The following is a 19,436-nucleotide window of genomic DNA, read 5'->3' on the forward strand; positions in this document are numbered from 1 at the left end:
TGGCGTTTAGCAGAGCAAGGAAGTGGCGCGATGTACGATATATATAAAGCTCGCTTGTTTTATGGTCGTCACTGAACTGTATATAAATTACGTAAGTGCTTTGTAAAAGTTAGAAATTCTTTTTTATTTAAACTATTATTTATATTTTTATTATTTTTCTATGAAAATTACGAAATGAATTAATTTCTCAAACTTGAAGCCTGAAAGAAAAACCTATCGATCGTGTCAGGATTTGATTCTGGGCAAGCAACGTTTTACAACTTCTACACATTCCGCTGACGTCAGTAAAGAGAGATGTGTGTGTCACAGTGTTGAAAATAAGAGACGAATAAGTGTAGGGGGCGGAGGAGAAGAAGAAGAACAGGCAGGGGCACGTGACTCCGTTCTGCTGCAATTGTCACGTGACGCTCTTTTCCCTGTCCCGAAGACGTTGAGAAGAAAAGAAGCCTCGACTTGTCAGTTTCTTCCTCACTTTCACGTCCATTTCGTTTCGATGTTTGAATCGTTCTCACTCTCGACATATTCATAAGTGATGAATATACTATATAAGACTACTGATTGAATGTTTTGATGAACGTCTGGTCTTGTTTTTGTTTCATTCATTTCAATGCCCCATGCTGGGGCAATTGCCTTGAAGGGTTTTAATCAAACGAAATTGCCCCAATTCTTTTTTTCATTTCAGCCGGGTAATTATGTCGGATCGCTAAATTACGGGGACGTAAACAAACCAACACCGGTTGCCACGCGGTGGAGGAGGACAAAGACACACACAAACACATAGAATTGGCCTCTTTCAGTTTCCATCTAACAAATTTACTCACAAGGAAGGTTTTGATCGACCCGAGTCTATCGTAGAAGCTGCCGGATAATGGAACTGAACCCGGAACTATGTAGTTGGGCAGCAAACTTCTTACTACACGTCTACGCTTTATTATCCTCTTTTTACAGCTCGATGACAACGTATAAAAAAATGCCAACTCATTTGTAATATTTTCAAATGTGTGGCGAACAAATTTTCTTTCTTTTTCTGATATTTACGGACTCATGATTTGTTTCGTTGTCATTCACCTAACTGGCGTATTTGTGTGAATTGCATGCAAGAAATTTAATACAAAAGTATCTAAGTTGGTAACGTAACTTAAATGTTACAACATTTATGCAGATAAAATATAATTGAATCGAATTATATTCGAAATTACACAGTACTCGAATAAACAATGGTAATTACAAGAGGTCGTCTTCGCAGTAGCTCGATCAACAGAAAATAACGTAATGTACTTATAAATCGTATTCTACACCGGAGAGAGAAAAAAAGAAACAAGATGGGATGGTCATGGCTGGATCGCTTTTGATCATAGTTCTACTTGATCTGAGAATTTACCTGCGGCTAACTGCAACAAATCTAAATCTACATATAGGATGATGAGAGAGAATGCGTCGTTCTTTTATAAGAGAGGAAAACGACACTTCATTACATTTAAATAAAAGACACGAATCCAAATAGCCAGTCTTCGGCTATGATGTTAATTGCCCATATTAATGATGATTTCGGTCATTTTTTGCTCCATCACTAATTAGTACGAGTGTATAATGACGTACTTAATTATATTGACCTAGACTCCGGCCAGATGTGATCTCAAGTTGGTTTGGAATAGTAAATATTTAATTGATACTAATTAATCAAAGTAATTATTATATTCTTGTTTGACGCAATAGCCCTAGGTCATGTTCTAAGGACGTCCTTGTCATGACCATACCATTATTTTGATTAATCAGGGACTTACATTGTCTAATTGTAATATATAGCTTTTCTTTCCTTTTACTATTTAAGGGGCCAAGGTAAGATTTAACTGCTACTTCTAGATTTTGAGCGACAACAAAGAGGGAGATCATAACTAGACTTGTGGCCCCTAGCCTACTGTCCAGTTTCCCCATGCCTTTTTCCCTACTGTTTAACGCAGCCCTGATCGAACAGAACTATGATCAGAGGTGTTCTGGATACGTTCCAGTTATGACCATCTCGCCTTTTTGTCTATCAAGGACTACATTTTTTTTTTCAACGTATAAAACTTGAAGATAATCGTTATATTTTATTATCATATTTGGATCGTTTTTAAAATCCTTCCAGTCACTTAATGTATTTCAAATTTTTACCAGATTTCTTCAAATACTGATAAAGAAAATCGCATTCGGCTTTTTTATTTGTTTTGTTTTGTTTTGTAGTATTTAAAAGTGGTTGGAAGACTTTAAAAAAAGATTCTCATATTTTATTTAAGAGGTAGGGTGTGATTTGAGGACGGTCTGGCTACTACTTTACCAAGTCTAGTGATTACGTTGACTGGTTATATTTGACCTTGTGGTGGTGAGGAGGCCTCTATGTCTGTGTCTGTCCCCGCCACCACAGCTTGACCAACTGGTGTTGATTTGTTTACGTCTCTTTAATTTAGCAAAAGTACCAGGGTTTGATAAAATTAGTACTGAGGACGAATTGTTCGACTCAAACCTTCAAAGCAGTGTGCCCCAGCATGGTCACAGTCAAATGACTGAAACAAGTAAAAGAAGCTGTTAGGTGTGTTGTCAGACCTCGGAATTTCTTCAACAATATCTCTGTCCTACTTTCTCTCTCTCACTCTAATATACTAAAAACCAGTGAAAATTAAAGTGCCACCAACCTATCAGCTGTGTACGTGTATTTCTCGAAAGCGTTACGTTTATTTTACGGTATGTTATTTTTCTCGACACGTGTAATGAAAACAAATTAAAACTATTACTAGCTAGCAGTAAAATAAAGAACTTTCTAAATAAATACTTAAGGAAAACATCACAAGTTTTCCGATATAAGCATTGTATGAATAGTTACGGTTGGCACGGATGGCTGATAACCTGAAATTTGGTGTTTAATGTCAACCCAGGAATCTTATCTTCTCTCTTTTACTTGTTTCAGTCATTTGAGAGCAGCCTTACTGGGGCACCACTTTGAAAGGATTTAGTCAAACAAATCAACCCCAGTGCTTTTTCTTTTTTTTTTTTTAAGTCTGGTACTTATTCTATTTGTCACTTGGGCCAAAACTGCTAAGTTATAGGGACGTAAACACAAACACCGGTTGTCAAGCGCTGGTAGGAAACACACTGGGGCGAAACTGCAACAAATGAGAGATGACGAGCTTGTTCAGTTTCTGTCTACCAAATCCTCTTTGGTCAGCCTGAGGCTGTAGTAGAAGTGATTTGCCACGCAGTGTGACTGACCCCAGAAGCATGTGGTTGGGAAGCACCACCTTTTATTTTTTTATATAGACTCAGCTTGCCTTTCAGCCTTGCAAGGTCAAGAAGGAGGTATGAGGGTCGATGTAACTGACCAGAAAACTGAAGGCGGTGCACCAATACAGGATACACAGATAGATAGACAGACAGCTATTCTTTTTCTTGTTTCAGTTATTTGACCGCGGCCTTGCTGGAGCACCGCTTTAAAGGGTTTTTAGTCGCAGAAATCGACCCCAGGACATTCTTTGCAAGTTTAATACTTATTCTATCGGTCTATTTTGCCGAACCGCTACTTTACAGGGACGTAAACACACCAACATTGGTCGTCCAATGCTAGATTGTTCTAGATCAAATTTTAAAATCATAATAATATCACATGCATAATTCAAATAGTTTGCCCGTTATGTCGTTCAGTAAGCAAATACATAGATAAATTAATAAGCAAACATAGAGAGAGGAAACAAAGAAAGCTTGTGCGTGTCATCACGCAAAATTTCGTACATACATATGAGAGACAGTATATATGAATTAGGCGTATAGACAAGGCCGGCTGCGAATTTTTTTTTTCCCACGAGAGTTCCGGACCCAAGTAATGAACTCATTTGCATACAGCCAATCAGAGCTCACTTTGAAAATCCACATGCTGTGTACTACTACAGTACAGCCAGTCATGCATAGAATGGTGTATGCCACTGAGTATAGTATAGCAGGTTTCACATAGGCACCACCATCCTTATAGATCAATTGAGCACCATCTGTATATGGAGCTAACATTAGGTGTGTTACTGCATGTACCCAAGGAGGGCGCAATATGACACAACGCCATATTGATTACAATGTTTTCAGATCAACCAACATTTTCAATTAGGAATGTACAAAATCAGTAAAAAAAATTACGAAACTACACTCATGTTCTCTAGTAAATTTCGCAAATTGGCAACACTTATGGCATCATCGGTGAGCAGCTCTCCATTCACTTAATATACTAAATTCCACATTTGTCACCCCTATTAACCCATTTAGAACAGATTTTGCTATAACACACATTTTCCACTGCACTCATCCAGAGTATTTTCATGATTAGGTAGACATTAGTTTGATAGTTGAGCTGTAATTGGCTGTATGCAAATGATTTCATAACTGGAGTCCTGGACTCTCGTGGGCTGGCTCAAGGTACCAGCAACTCGGGCAGTCGCCTGGAGCACCATGTGCTAGGGGGTGCCAAGGAGGGCGTGACAAAGACAAAGAAATTTTCCACGACCGTCAGCTTGTACCCGCCGAAGCTTAGCATGTCTGGGGCGCCAACAACCCTAGGGCCGGTTCTGCATTTAGATGTGCACGTATATACACACACGCATATACATACGCATGTGTACATATATATATATATATATATATATATATATATATATATATATATGGCAAATGAAAGATGGAATATATGAGAATTTATTAATCACGACAATTGTTTCGACACATCAAGCATCGATCCCTCATGGATGGTACACTCAATAACTGGTTCAAGAGCATCCGGCGGTGCAGATGTATCTCGTCAGGTGATAAATACAACTCGTTAAAATAACAGTTCCGCAATGTAACTTCACGTTTTGTAGAAAGAAAAGCAGCCAGACGGAGGAAATATCTTCATTTATATAGAAGATCAAAAATGAAATTACAGATGGCAAAAAGAGAAACGAACACAAAATCCAGCGAGAAAAAAATTTTAAGTAACTGTTAAGAAACATGGATGTACAAACGCCCTCGGGCAAGCTACATGGCGCGAGTACACTCGCTTATACAAGCATACACAAAAATGTGAGCATATGCAGACATGAGGTCTGGTGCTGTCATGATCACAAAGCAAGTTAACTATCAACTTGGTGTTTGTAAGAATAGGGAGGTTAAAAGTAAACTTAAGTCATCCATACCTTACAGTAAATTAAATTATGTTACTCATTCCCACTGCATTGTGCGAAAGTGCATTTATATGCGTGTAGGTATCTCGAGAGTCATTCAGTATTTCTATTACTGATTTTCTAGTTAGTCCACAGAATAGACAAGGATTCTTCAGAGCAGAGATGGCATCTCCTGGAAATTATAATGTATGGTTTCGCGTACCTTACTAGGGACCAATTTATGCTGTACTTCATTTTATCCTCCATCAGTTGCCATACAAAATTGCCAAAGATGTTGAATGTCTCTTATTGATACATATACATACATATGTATGTATGTAGCTATACATATGCATACGTACACTTGTACTTATCTATAAATCGAGCTGTTTTGTATGTGGTTCTGACTGAAAAATCTAAGGGGCAGCTTGTACACGGTGCAAAGCTAAAATTTTGAAGAGCAAGGAACTGCAGAGCTAGATCAGGTCTCAATGTCAGATTTGGAATCGTTTCTATGGCTGGATACCCTTCCTAATGCCATCCTCTTTACATAAGTCTTCATTTTATCAGAGCCTTTGAGACAAGTAGTTGGAAGAAAGGTAGTTGTTCTCAAATGGGAGCAGTCATCTAAAAGCTCACAACAGAGTAAATTCTATTAAAGATATTTGAGGACCAGGAGGAGTTGCTAAAATGGTTCATTGATAATTTGAGGGAGATTTAGCTAAATCAGCATATAGACACTTCTCATTTACTCTTAACACCACACAGAATGAGATATAAAAAAAAAACCAAGGCAGTAAATAGATTGCATAACATTTATCAAGAAAAGACCTTACAGCTGTCAAACCATCGAACCCATACCTACATAGGAAGCGGATGTTAAATGATGAGGGTGGTGATGAGAATGACAGTGATGATGTTGGAGGGGAGATGGTGAGGAGGGGGATAATGATGAGTGCTACATTTCCCTCTTTCATTAGATAGTACACAAGCAAAAAGTTGGCATAGTCTTATGTGGAGGTCATGGCTGGAATGCTTTTGATCCATAGATCTGACTCAATTAAGATTTTTGGCAGAGTTAAATAACAATTGCAACAACAACATTTCGGACTACTCAACCCCCCCCCACACACACACACACACACAAGAGCAACTTTCAATTTATCATAACAAGTCTAAATGTTATTAGGAAATGTCAAAACAAGTCATTGAATACCAGCCTCCTGCCAATCTTCACCTCTTCTAAGGACTCTGCTCTCCCACCACACACACACACACACACACAGATCGTGTAAGTGCACACACACTCATACAGTCAAGCACACACACGCATGCATATACACACTGAAGAACACTCATACATACAATTCATATCAAACAAACCCTAACCCTTACTTAAAAGTCGAGGCCAACTAGGTCAGGGGTCTTCAAACTTTTTGACTTGCGGACCCCTTTATATTTCAGGCTTTACCTTAGGGACCCCCTTATAAACGCTTATGAAATTTATACATAAATATTTGCTTAAAATAACTTATATTTTTACATTTATTTATTTTACAGTATTTAACAAATAGGTTTATTGTCAATTAAAAGATTTCGATTAAAAAACATATACAAAATCAAATTGCCCATGAAAAGTATTTGCTGTCTACGGACCCCCTGTCTTGTACTTGCGGACCACAGTTTGAAAACCCCTGAACTAGAGAATCACTCAGTTTGCTAGAAATAACAACCAATCTTGCTCAAATCACAATCCTACTACCATCTTAGAAAAGAACAGATTGAATAATATGATTCTAGGTTCTCTATACATAGGAAAAAGCAAAGAAACAAATGATGGTCATGGTTGAAATGTCATTGATTATGTCTCTACTCAACATGGGGCTAAACAACAACCAGTCTCTTCACCACTACAATAACTAACTATGCCCCAAACGGTGAGCCTCTACATGGTCACTTGGCCTGCTAGAAATAGCAGCCAATCTTCCTCAAATCAAACCATGCAACCTTAGGAGAAGACAAATTAGATTATGTGATCTTGGTTTTCCTGGTCATATGATAAAGCAGGATAGTCAGTTTGATCAGGCCTGACCTGTGGTTAAACAGCAAATAACTAAGGGCCTAGTAGTAATAGTGACAATTACAAAATACCTGAAGCTGATGATAATTATAATAAAGATTTCAAACTTTGGCACATGGCCAGCAATTTTAGGGTATGCGAACAGTCAATAACATTGACTGCAGTACTTTATTTTATTGACCTCGAAAAAGATGAAAGGTCAAGTTGAACTTCATGCTATTTGGATGCAGAATGTGCACTATTGATGATGAGTAGTATTCCTATTTTGATAAAAATGAAAGCAGATTTATCAATTTGAACTTCTGTCAAATGTAAGCACAACAGGCCGGATATTGTTGTTTGGGACGGAGGGGCAAAGGTGTGTATGGTCATAGAGGTCGGCTGCCCTGCAGATAAAAATATCTCTTTGAAAATCAAAGAAAAGAGGATATCTATGGACAACTGTTTCGAAACCTCCAGCTTCTATTTCCAGACTATGAATTCAATAATAATTGGAGCACTAGGTTTTGTTAGTAAATGCTTAAAGGAGAATCTGGATAAACTGGGATTTTCAGAAAGAGAAATTGACTGGCTGATCCGTACATTACAAGTCCAATCTGTGAGTGGAACAGTAAAAATATGCAAGACTTTTCTTAAGTTCTAAATGTGTATTTTTCTGTGTTAATGACATCCCAAAGATGGAACACTGTATCTTTGTTTGAAACTGGTTCCCTCATCAGTGGAAGATTTATAATAATTAAAAAACAGAAGAGACATACATACGTACATACATAAAAATCCACAATATGGTAGAAGCCATAGCCACTCATAATAAAAAGGAATACTGGTGGAATGTACCAGTGAAGACCTCAATAAAATTTAAGCACTACAGACCTGATATAATGATTTGGGATAGAGAAGAGAAACTGTGCACAGTTGTGGAAATTAGTTGCCCAGTGAATGTTAACATAAAGCTGAAGATCAGTGAAAAAGAGAACACTTATGCTGAACTATTGAGAAATCTGCAGTTAATCTATCCAGAGTACACCTGTTATTACTGGGGTCCTGGAATATGTAACACACTGCCTAAATACTAATCTTGAGAAATAAAGCTTCTCAAAAATAGAAAGCTAATTCGAAAATGACAGATCCAATCCATCACTTGAACTGTAAAAATCTGTAAAACTTTTCAGAAGTTTATCATTTAAATATATATGAGCATGTCTAGATATGTAACTATATGTATGAGAATACATACATAAAACATACAAACAAAAATATCCGGTTGATGTTGAAATTCTAATGAACATCGCTTTATCAAGTATTGAAGGAGGATCTCAGAACCCACCTCTATCAGGTAATCCACTGTCATGAGCTCATGCAGCAAGTTTATAAGTTAATGAGAGTGGAGAGAATTTGTCTTAACCTGTGTCAGATTGCTGAAGGTATGCTATCCAACCTGGTGTTCACTGACAAAAAGAAATTTGACATCAAACAGACAGTAAATCATTAGAATGACTAACATTGGAGTGTATCTGGTTCCATTAAGAGTAGACTAGTAAATCAACGTCAGAATCCACAATCAGTTATGATTTGGGTGGCTGTGACAGCCACTGCAAGGTCTCCCCTCATTTTAGTGCCCTCAGGTGTTAAAATTACACCCAACAACAGATTAGTGACACTCTGGAAGCTGAACTGCTTCCATAAGCGAATGAGTACTTTCAAAATGCACCTTGGAGCTTCCAACAGGACTCAGTACTATCCCACAGCTCCAGACACAACACTGGATTTAGAAAAACACTCCATCGTTCATAGGCCCTCAAGAAGCACTGTTCTCAACCCGTTGGATTTTTCTGTTTGGTCCATCTAAAGCACTCTTCATGCTTCACTCAATGCTCTGAAGTTAAAACTGCACCAGGAATGGGCTTCAATTCCATAAGGACAGCTGTGTGCTGCATGTGAAGCATTCGCACCTAGACCTAAGAGTGTGATTCAAAACAGAGATGATCATATCGGATAAATATGGTAATGTCATAATTGTGTTTCCTTTACCACAGCATTGCAATGTTTGGACCTGAAATATAATATTTTGTTTTGACAAAATTTTAAAAAGTCGGTTGCCTTAATTTGGGGACACCCTGTATCTATCTATCTATGTTTAACAAATTACTACTTGCATGTTATCTCCACACTGTAACAGTAAATAAATACATATTGTTCATAATTGTATGCAGCTGTTTGTTGTTTAACACTTTCTCTTCTGTGATCCTGTAAAAACCTAGGCTAAAAGATATTCAAGTCATGACTATCTCATTTTGTTTTTTACTAGTATAGTAAAACTAAATCTACATTATCTGATATGTTCTTTATAAAAGATTGTAGAGTGTGATTTTAGGTAGATTTAGCTGATATTTCTAGCAAGCTGAACTATTTAAAGCCATATTGCCTCATTAGCAGAGATGACTGTAGTCATGATATTGATAGATTTCTCAAATAATGCCATATAAAAAGGGTTTTTTAAATTACTAATATCAGTACTTGACCTTGCCTGAGTTTCTAGAAAGTATCAGTCTTGACCTCTCCTACTTAAAAAAGACATGCTGCTTTGCAAATTTCAATCTCTTCAGTGCAGAATTGTGGCCTACAGCATAGAACACACACGCACATTTGTGTGCATGCGCATGCACTCACACATACACTTTTATATATTGAGGTTTTCAATTCATTTTCTCATTTATTCCCATCTGTTTCTTTTTATATTTTGTATTCCAGACTTGACTGTGGAGGCATTTTAAAATCAACTCCATAGGATGGATTCCTCAACAGTTTCAAGTAATACCTGTGTTGTTACACTTGTGAAAAGAAACTCATTAAGTTCTGTAAAACTTGGAAGTTGTAGTGGGGTCTTTATAAACCACAAACTCAGAATTGTAATTGCACATGCTTCCCTATTGGCTGAGCTTAACTCCAAAGACTATGAACAATTAAGAAGAGATCTCACTGCTAATAAACTTACTAATTTGCTGCCAAATCATAGTGCCGAAGTCGTGTTTGATGCAAGGAGGTATCAAGTGCAGAATTCTTCAAATCAACATTATGACTTGAGTTCCAACAACCATCAGAATATTGCCAGAGAGAAAGAGATGTACACTATCATTCCTGCAGCTATAGAACTAATATTCAAATGTGAAAGCTTTCATCAAACTTCAGAACAATTCTTGGCCAAAAGTCAAGGATGGTTCTTCCTTCCAAGAAAACACTTTTTTTTACCTTATTTCATTTTGATCAAATTGCAAAACTATGATGGACTTCTTCCAATAGAACCTCTACTTGTGAAATCTTCTGTAGAATGTAATCCTGGAGATACAGTTGAAGTGTTTGGTACACCTTATGGCAACTTATGTGTTGAAGTGTTCTTAAATTCTGTGAGCAGAGGTGTCATCAGCAACTACTTTGGTCCAAACAAAGTTCAAATACTCACTGATGCTCGTTGCATTCCAGGCACTGAGGGAGGACTTGTTTGTACTTTGGATAATAATAACCTGAAGTAAGTATACTTATTAAGCTCATAAATGAGGAATAATCTATTGCTTTTTGACCACTTTCAATTAGTTTTATTTATCAAGTATTTTTTTTTTGCATATATATTCACTTAAATTTGTGTTTGTTTAGTTTGTTTGTTTTGTTTTTTTTTTCCATGCTGAGTGGAGTTTGATGAAGCTTATTGAAGCAGTCATCCTTTGTTTTCTTGCCCTTACTCTTTCCAACCCTTACATGTAAGCTGTTTATTCCACACAAGTTTTCACTTATCTAAGCCACTGAAACTGATCAGCTACTGAAGGGGCTCCAAACCACCAGGATGTGGACCAGTACCAGACCATGGGCCATTTGGTACCAGGCCAGTCAGAAAGAATAAATCTTAGAATTCTATTTCTATTTTATTGATGATCGCAGTATGCAGGGTATTTTTTTGCATTATTTATGCATTATATATGTAATTATTAAATTATATATTATGCATTTGTATTGTGTTTTGTTATTGGACTGCAAAAAGATTGGGGACAACTGAGCTATAGGTTATGTTTACAGGGGATGTAACCAACTGGCCTTTCCAGTCTGAGTCCTGCTATGGACAATGTTTCTCTTCATTTTTTTTTCAGAACTGATAAAACAAAGTAGTAGTAACATACTGAGGTCAATTTAATCAAATATATACTCCCTGTAAATTCATAACCTTTTGCATCAATGCTAAAACTTTATAACTTTCATTATATTCACAGAAGAGCCATTGGAATAGTTGTATCTCCATTTTGTTGGAAGAATCAAAACTGGATTGGGTTAACACTAGTCTGTTCCCTGGAAGAAATTTTAAATTCCATAGCCCTGGCATTAATTGTTTCAGAACCTGGAGAAAATCCCAAAGAATTATTGAAGCCATTTTCAGCATCACCATTGAATACAAACTCATCTGTATCTGGTGTCAGCAAACATCCAGCATCAAGTAAAATCATTTTTAATTTCTTTTATAATTATTTTGTTTTTGGTATATTGAAACTCAAAGCATTAAAACTATAAATGACAGCATAGAAATACTGGTTCAAGAAATCTTTTTGGATAGCAAGAATCAAGGTAGGTTTTTTAACCCAATATTTACAGGGTATGATTTATAGATTTATTACTTGAAGTTTCTAAATTCTTATGACATCAGTAATTATTTTGATTCTTTGAAATCATCATAGTATTACATTTATTGATGATGAATTCCATAGACATTTATTAAAACAATTCTGTTGTTGATATGACAATTTTGTCATCTTATGAGTATGAAGTTATATCAGAAAATTCCCAGACCATACATCATCATCATTATTTAATGTACACTTTTCCATGCTTGCATGGGTTAGATTGAATTTGTAGCAGCAGATTTTTCTACAGCTGGATGCTTTTCTTATCACAACCTTCACCTGTTTCCAAGAAAGGTAATATTTTCCCAAGACCAGACATGTTTTCTATGGAGGACTGAAAACAAACAACATTGTTTGTATGATGGTGATTCTTAATTATAACCAACACAAGATGACTAGGCAAGGGTGTACACACTCATGCATGCACACACGTATATGAGGGGCTTCTTTTCAGTTTCAAACTACCAAATTAACTCACAATGCTTTGGTCAGCATAGCATTACAGTAGAATACTCTTGCCCTAGGTGCTGCACAGTGGGACTAAACTCATAGTTAGGAAGCAAGCTCCTCATCCACACAGCCATGCCCACACTTAAAAAAATATACCACTATTCCAATTAATAATTAATTTCATATATCATTTATATTTTTGCACTGTCACCTTTGAAATAGTGTGCTCAGAAACATAATGATTCTAGTGCATCTTCTACACTCTAGAAGCATCTTGTAAGTCCTCTTCTTGAAGACCATCCAATACCATCTGTGATTCCATTTGAATTTCATCTCCTTACAGACTCCATAACTGATTCCAGTCACATGAGTGAATTAATGGATTATGTTTGATGGTTTATCATTGAGGAGTTTACAAATATTAATTTTTCCACATTTTTTGCATTTTACTCATGATTGTTCACCTTGGACACTTATATTGAATGAACTGGCTTTGAAATGTCTAGATCACTTAAAAAGTAGTTTAACCCAAAAAATATTTACCCAAAGTCTGATAAAATATTTCAGGGGTCTTGGTAGAAGATTTGCTAACTTCATGCAAAATTTGTTGCAGATCAAAGGGGATCCTAGTCATGCAAGTTACATGGTAACTGCACTAGTGCTGGTGCCATGAAAAAAGCATCCAGTATACTCTGTAAAGTATTTGATATAAACAAAAGCATTTAGCCATAGAAACAATGGCAGAGCAACATTGGAGCACAAAACAGCCCTCTGGTCCATTGGATTCTGTCAAACTGGCCAAATTATAGGCCACTATGGAAGACACATGTAAAAAAATGATGATAATGATGATGACCACGATGACAACGATGATGATGACACTGTGTTAGCATATCAGATAAATTCCTTAATTTTTTTCCAGTATTTTAATTCTTATTTTTCATCAATTAACTTAGCAAATCGGTCAATAATATATTCTCCTTCATTGCTTACGATTTCTTGCTAATATTCCATCCGTTTGTCAATGCCTTGATGGTAGAAATCACTGGCTCTTGACTCATGGAAGTCACCAAGCCATATGTCTTCAGCTCCATGTTGTGGTCAAATGAAATGCCTCATAAACTGTCGGAGAGCAACAGGAAAAAGGTGATAATCTGAGAGCACTATATTGGGGAATCTGATGAGTGAAATAGAACTTCCCAGTCAAGCTCTTGGTAACCTGTTTGGCCAAAATAGTGTTGTGTCATGTGTTGTGAAGTTGAAGAAGCACAGTGTCATTGGTCGGGTCATTTCAACTGGAATGCCACATTGAGTCTTTGCTGGATAGAAATCTCTGCAAAGACTGTGTGGTTGTTTCCAAGCATTCCATAGTGGATTAGTCCTTCCCAATCCCACTAAAGTTTCATGGAGCACCTATCTCTACTGGCAACTAAGGGCCTCTTACTCAAAGTGAAAGATAGACTTATGATGCATGTGTGCAAGCTGCCATGCTACATGGCAGTGAAACATGGGCTAGAAGTGCTGAGGACAAGCGTGGGCTTGAAAGAAATGAAGCTAGTATGATCCGCTGGATCTGTAATGTCAGAGTGCATACATGACAGAGTGTAAGCACCCTGAGAGAAAAGTTGGGCATAAGAAGCATCAAATGTGGTGTGCAAGAGAGACGATGAGAGCCAGTCAGTGGGCACTGGTATCGGCCACATTCAGATGGTGCTTTTTACGTACCACCAGCACGGGAGCCAGTCAGGCGGACCTAGCATCGATCACATTCAGATGTGCTTTTTACATGCCACCTGTGCAGAAGTCAGTCAGGGGACACTGGCCACAGCTACAAATCACCTCACTCAAGCCAAGCCCACAACGCTGTATTATCCTTGACGTCTTGTATATTCCTTTCAAGCTGCCCATGCATTCTCATTTCGAGAAGGCCTTCTTTTCTCTTCTCCTCAGCTCTTTGGTTAAACTCTTCGTTGCCCATCATTTCATCTGCATTTACACCCATATCTTTCGTGGCATATTGCAGCAGGTCTTCATCAAGATTTATCAAATACTCGGCAAGCGTTCTCTTTTCACTCCTTATACAATGATATCCTTATTGTTATTATTATTATTATTATTATCATTATTATTATTATCATTATTATTATTATTATTATTATTATTATTATTATTATTATTATTATTATTATTATTATTATATGTTTAACTTTTGCTTTATATTTGTACAAGTTGACTCCAAGTCTCACCCAGAGACCTCAAGAGACAACAATTTAGAAGTTTGAGTTAGTGTTGTTGTTGTTATTACTATTATTATTATTTCTTTTTTTTTTTGTTTTATTACTTTTAGGTCCTTACAATTTTACATTGAGTGAAAACATCAAGCAGTATTTGTGCCATGTTATTGGTCAAAAGGGCACTGGAACAGGAATATTAATCAGCCATGATACCATACTAACATGTAGCCATGTTGTCTGTGACAATTCTGAAGGTAGCAACATTTTTTTTTTGTTTTTGTTTAGTTCCAGAACAGACATTCTACATGTGACTAACCACTCTTTCAAGCATAGTTCCTTCATTTTCTTTAAATTGATGAAGTATGATCCAAGAGAAATTTGGCTGCTCTTTCTAGCAGGTTATGCGACCATGTATAGGCTTTCTCATTTTGTTTCTGTTACTATAGAGTTAATTATGAAATTTTAAAATTTCTCTTAGCTCTCACCTCCCTCTACTTCCTTTTCCTCTACTGCTACTACTACTAGACAACTACATACTGTGTCCTCTAAGTCACACGTGAATATTATGCAATCAGCATGCAAGGGGAATTAAATCTGTACCGCACTAAATTAAATGCATTTGTACAGCACAAAAATCATGGTTAGTTGACTCCATGCATCTCTAAAACAAACAGAAGAGCTCAATATAGGAGCCTTTATGTTCTCACTTGATGTGCTAGAAATAGCAACTAAATTCCCCTTCAAGCTAACCCTACCATATTAAAATTCAAAGCCATAGTAGACAATGTAGAACATAATACATTAAAAAAAATAATGGGTAAGTCATAATCGGAATATTTTTGGACATAGTTTTGCTCAGCAAAGGTCAAATTGGGGGCCAAACAGCAACTAAAATACTTTTTTGCAGTGCAATCATAATTATTTTGTTTGTTTTTGTCATTGGACAGTGGCCATGCTGGGGCACCACTTTGAAAGGTTTAATTGAACAGATTAACCCTACTACTTATTTTTTAAGCCTGCTACTTATTCTATTGGTCTCCTTTGACAAACTGCTAAGTTACAGAGATGTAAACAAATCAACAACAGTTGTCAAGTGGTGATAGGGGACAAACATAACACAAAACACTAAGACTCACTCCTACATACACATACATCTGAAGCCTATTTTAAATATATAGATATATTTTTTTTTACTCTTTTACTTGTTTGTCAGAGTTGATTGCAGCCATGCTGGAGCACCACCTTTAGTCGAACAGATCGATCCCAGGACTTATTCTTTGTAAGCCTAGTACTTATTCTATCGGTGGTTTTTGCTGAACTGCTATGTTACGGGGACGTAAACACACCAACATCAGTTGTCGAGTGAGGTGGGGGGGGGGGGGGGAGACAAACACACACACACACACACTTATATATATATATATATATACATATATATATATATATGACGGGATTCTTTCAGTTTCTGTCTACCAAATCCACTCACAAGGTTTTCGTTGGCCCAAGGCTATACTAGAAGACACTTGCCCAGTACCTGCAGCTATCAGTGACTGAAATATTTTCTAGCCACAGAGAGAAGGGCCAGCCTTAGTCATGCAGTCCAAGGGTGTGTTTACACTAGCAGAAAACATCAGTGATAGTGAGGCCCAGTATTTGGAGTGACTGTGACAGGCTTAGCTGAGTGTCAGTCACTCATGTTTAGAGGGGATATAGTGTTAGTGATGTTTTCTTTATATTAGTAGTGCTTGAAGGTCAATGAGGAATAGGAATGAATCATTTTGTCATGAAAAAGTAACAGATCATCTATACCAGGAATAGGTTCTACATCACCTGGAAAATCAGTATCCTATTCAGGGAAAGGATTATTTTTCATTTGCTTAATGCTTTATGTAACCCAGGGCAAAGTACTAACACATAAAAACTCCTTATGATTTAGTTACCATGTTTATGGTATAAGTTTTACTGATTTACACCCATTTTATCAGGATTGCATCTGAAGTGGGAATGAGGCCTATCAGAGTGTGGAGGTCAGCTCTTGTACATTGGTCTGGGATCTGGAGAGCCAACAAATAGTTCCTGTGAATATCTCATGGGCCCTTCCCTGAAGAAAAAAATTAACAAAATCAATAAAAGGAGAAACCTGAGCTGCCTAATCAGAAACCATTATTACCTCCAATAAGGTGGAGGTATTGTTTTCAGACATGTTTGTTTGTCTGTGGACAAGATATCTCAAGAACTGATGGATGGATTCAGATGAAACTTTCAGGGATGTTTAGCCTTGTGACTCGCACAAACTGATTAGATTTTGGAATTGATCTGATATCGGACAAGGATTCTGGATTATTTGTTATATTTACTTTACATGAAGTATTATGATCTTACATTGACTTTCAAGTCTTTCCCTGATTATCTTCCTTATATTATACATGCATATTAACACTTTACAGTATACTTACATATATACATAATTCTATAAATCAATCTAAAACAGCAGGAATACTAAAAGAAGACCGGAATTTAAGAGAAGAGAAAATCAAAAGGTCTCATTTAAAAATTCCTGAGAAGAACTTATTATTATTATTAATAGTTTTACAACTTTGAAACTTTTTTGAATGGTGAATTTGTTAACTTTGGCTTGTATTAGATAAGGATAAACTATTTATTAGTTACTAAGTTTTCTATAGCTGCTTTGAGAGGAGTCATCTTTCCAAAAATAACCTATCATATCTAATATAAAACTCAGCGCATTGCTAGTCAATATTTTAAATTTTACAGTGTGTTTGAGAGAGAAGACATGCCAAAATCCAAATCAAGAAGTTTAGCTCAAAGGCAAAAGAACAGAGTGTGTATTAGCAGATGTTATAGATACATATTCTTCTGACCACAATACCGTATGCATTTCATTACAGTTATATAGATACAAATAATTACAGAGGTATCAAGTTGTTGGATCAGGTAATGAAGGTCACAGAGAGGGTCATAGACCAACTAATTAGGGAGAGAGTCAGTTTAGATGAGATGCAGTTTAGGTTCATGCTATATTTCTGGTAAGACAGCTGCAGGAAAAATACCTAGCCAAGGATAAACCTCTGTACCTGGCTTTCGTTGACCTGGAGAAAGCTTTTGACAAGGTCCCCGATCCCTTATCTGATAGTCAACGAGGAAACTAGGGATAGATGAATGGTTAGTGAGAGCTGTGCAACCCATGTACAAGGACGCTGTCAGTAAGGTGAGGGCTGGCAACGAATACAGTGAAGAATTCTTGGTAGAGGTAGGGGTCCACCAAGGTTCAGTCCTCAGCCCTCTCCTATTTATCATAGTTTGCCAGGCAATAACAGGAATTCAAGACAGGATGCCCCTGGGAGCTCCTCTATGCTGATGACCTTGCTCTAATTGCTGAGTCACTAGAGGAGAAGTTTCAGGTGCGGAAGCAAGGATTAGAATCGAAGGGCCTTAGAGTCAACCTAGCTAAAACCAAAGTCCTGGTAAGTAGGAAGGCAGACAAACCACAAATCCCTTTAGGTAGATGGCCCTGCTCGATCTGTAGAAAAGGCGTAGGTAGAAACTCTATAAAATGTACCCAGTGTAAGCTATGGACACATAAGAGGTGCAGCAATATGAAAAGAAGGCTAACTGGGAAGATATTTTTTGTATGTGGCAGATGCTCAGGGGCAATAAACATTGAAAATGTGCAGAGAACAACTTCTGCCACATTCCAGAGAGAAAAACTACAAGTAGTTGATAGCTTCCGTTACCTAGGGGACCAAGTCAGTAGAAGGGGTGGATGCTCTGAAAGTGTAGCTGCTAGAATAAGAATAGCCTGGGTAAAGTACAGAGAGCTCCTACCTCTGGCTGGTGACAAAGGGCCTCTCACTCAGAGTAGTAATTGTCTAGACTATATGACGCATGTGTACAAACAGCCATGCTACATGGCAGTGAAACATGGGCCGTGACTGCTGAGGACATGCGTAAGCTCGCAAGGAATGAAGCCAGTATGCTCTACTAGATGTGTATGTGCAAACTCAACAAAGTGTAAGTTGGACCAAAGAAGCATCAGATGTGGTGTGCAAGAGAGATGACAGCGCTGGTATTGTCATGTGGTGAGAATGGATGAGGATAGCTGTGTGAAAAAGTGCCACACCCTAGCAGTTGAGGGAACCTGTGGAAGAGGTAGGCCCAGGAAGACCTGGGATGAGGTGGTGAAGCATGACCTTTGAACGTTAGACCTCACTGAGGCAATGACTAGTGACCGAGACCTTTGGAAATATGTTGTGCTTGAGAAGGCCTGGCAAGCCAAGTGAGACCATACCATGTGGCCTATGCCAGTGGTGTAACCAGCCCACTTAGGCGTACTTTTCCTTCATTGGACACTAAACTCTGCTTGCGAAGACCTGTTGAGGCAAGTGAAATCGAAATCAAATTTGATGACAGCACCACTTGACTGGCATCCATGCTATTGGAGCGCAAAGAGCACCATCCGAGCATGATCGTTGCTAGGGCTGCTGACTGGCTCCCATGCCGGTGGCACATGAAAAGCACCATTCGAGTGTGATCGTTACCAGCATCACCTTACTAGCACATGAAAGACAACATTCGAGCGAAGTCGTTGCCAGTGCCACTGGACTGGCTTCTGTGCGCGGTGGCATGTAAAAAACACCATTTGAGCGTGGCTGTTGCCAGTACCGCCTGACTGGCCCTCATGCTGGTGGCATGTAAAAGCACTCACTACATTCTCAGAATGGTTGGCGTTAGAAAGGACATCCAACTGTAGAAACTCTGCCAGATCAGATTGGAGCCTGGTGCAGCCGTCTGGCTTGCTAATCTTCAGTCAAACCGTCCAACCCATGCCAGC

The 19,436-nt window shown here is 37.7% G+C and overlaps 1 protein-coding gene across 9 annotated transcripts in view; it reads left to right on the forward strand.

The window, feature by feature from the left end:
- LOC106882513 (peroxisomal leader peptide-processing protease) overlaps window positions 1-19,436 on the forward strand; it is a 61,724-nt gene that overhangs the window by 13,235 nt on the left and 29,053 nt on the right. For 7 of the 9 annotated variants that reach the window (XR_008265655.1, XR_008265656.1, XR_008265657.1 and 4 more), the window contains exons 1-4: window positions 7-91; window positions 9,988-10,762; window positions 11,496-11,716; window positions 14,698-14,838. Coding sequence is in view for 5 of the 9 variants with exons in the window: in XM_014933209.2 (XP_014788695.1) it covers window positions 10,026-10,762; window positions 11,496-11,716; window positions 14,698-14,838 (1,099 nt within the window). In the remaining 4 variants the exon portion in view is untranslated. Of the gene's footprint in view, window positions 1-6; window positions 92-9,987; window positions 10,763-11,495; window positions 11,717-14,697; window positions 14,839-19,436 lie in introns of those variants that run through there. The other 2 variants (XM_014933211.2, XM_052973392.1) reach the window with 1 other exon arrangement.

The sequence above is a fragment of the Octopus bimaculoides genome, chromosome 15 (genome assembly GCF_001194135.2).
Source record: "Octopus bimaculoides isolate UCB-OBI-ISO-001 chromosome 15, ASM119413v2, whole genome shotgun sequence".
Classification (NCBI taxonomy): domain Eukaryota; kingdom Metazoa; phylum Mollusca; class Cephalopoda; order Octopoda; family Octopodidae; genus Octopus; species Octopus bimaculoides.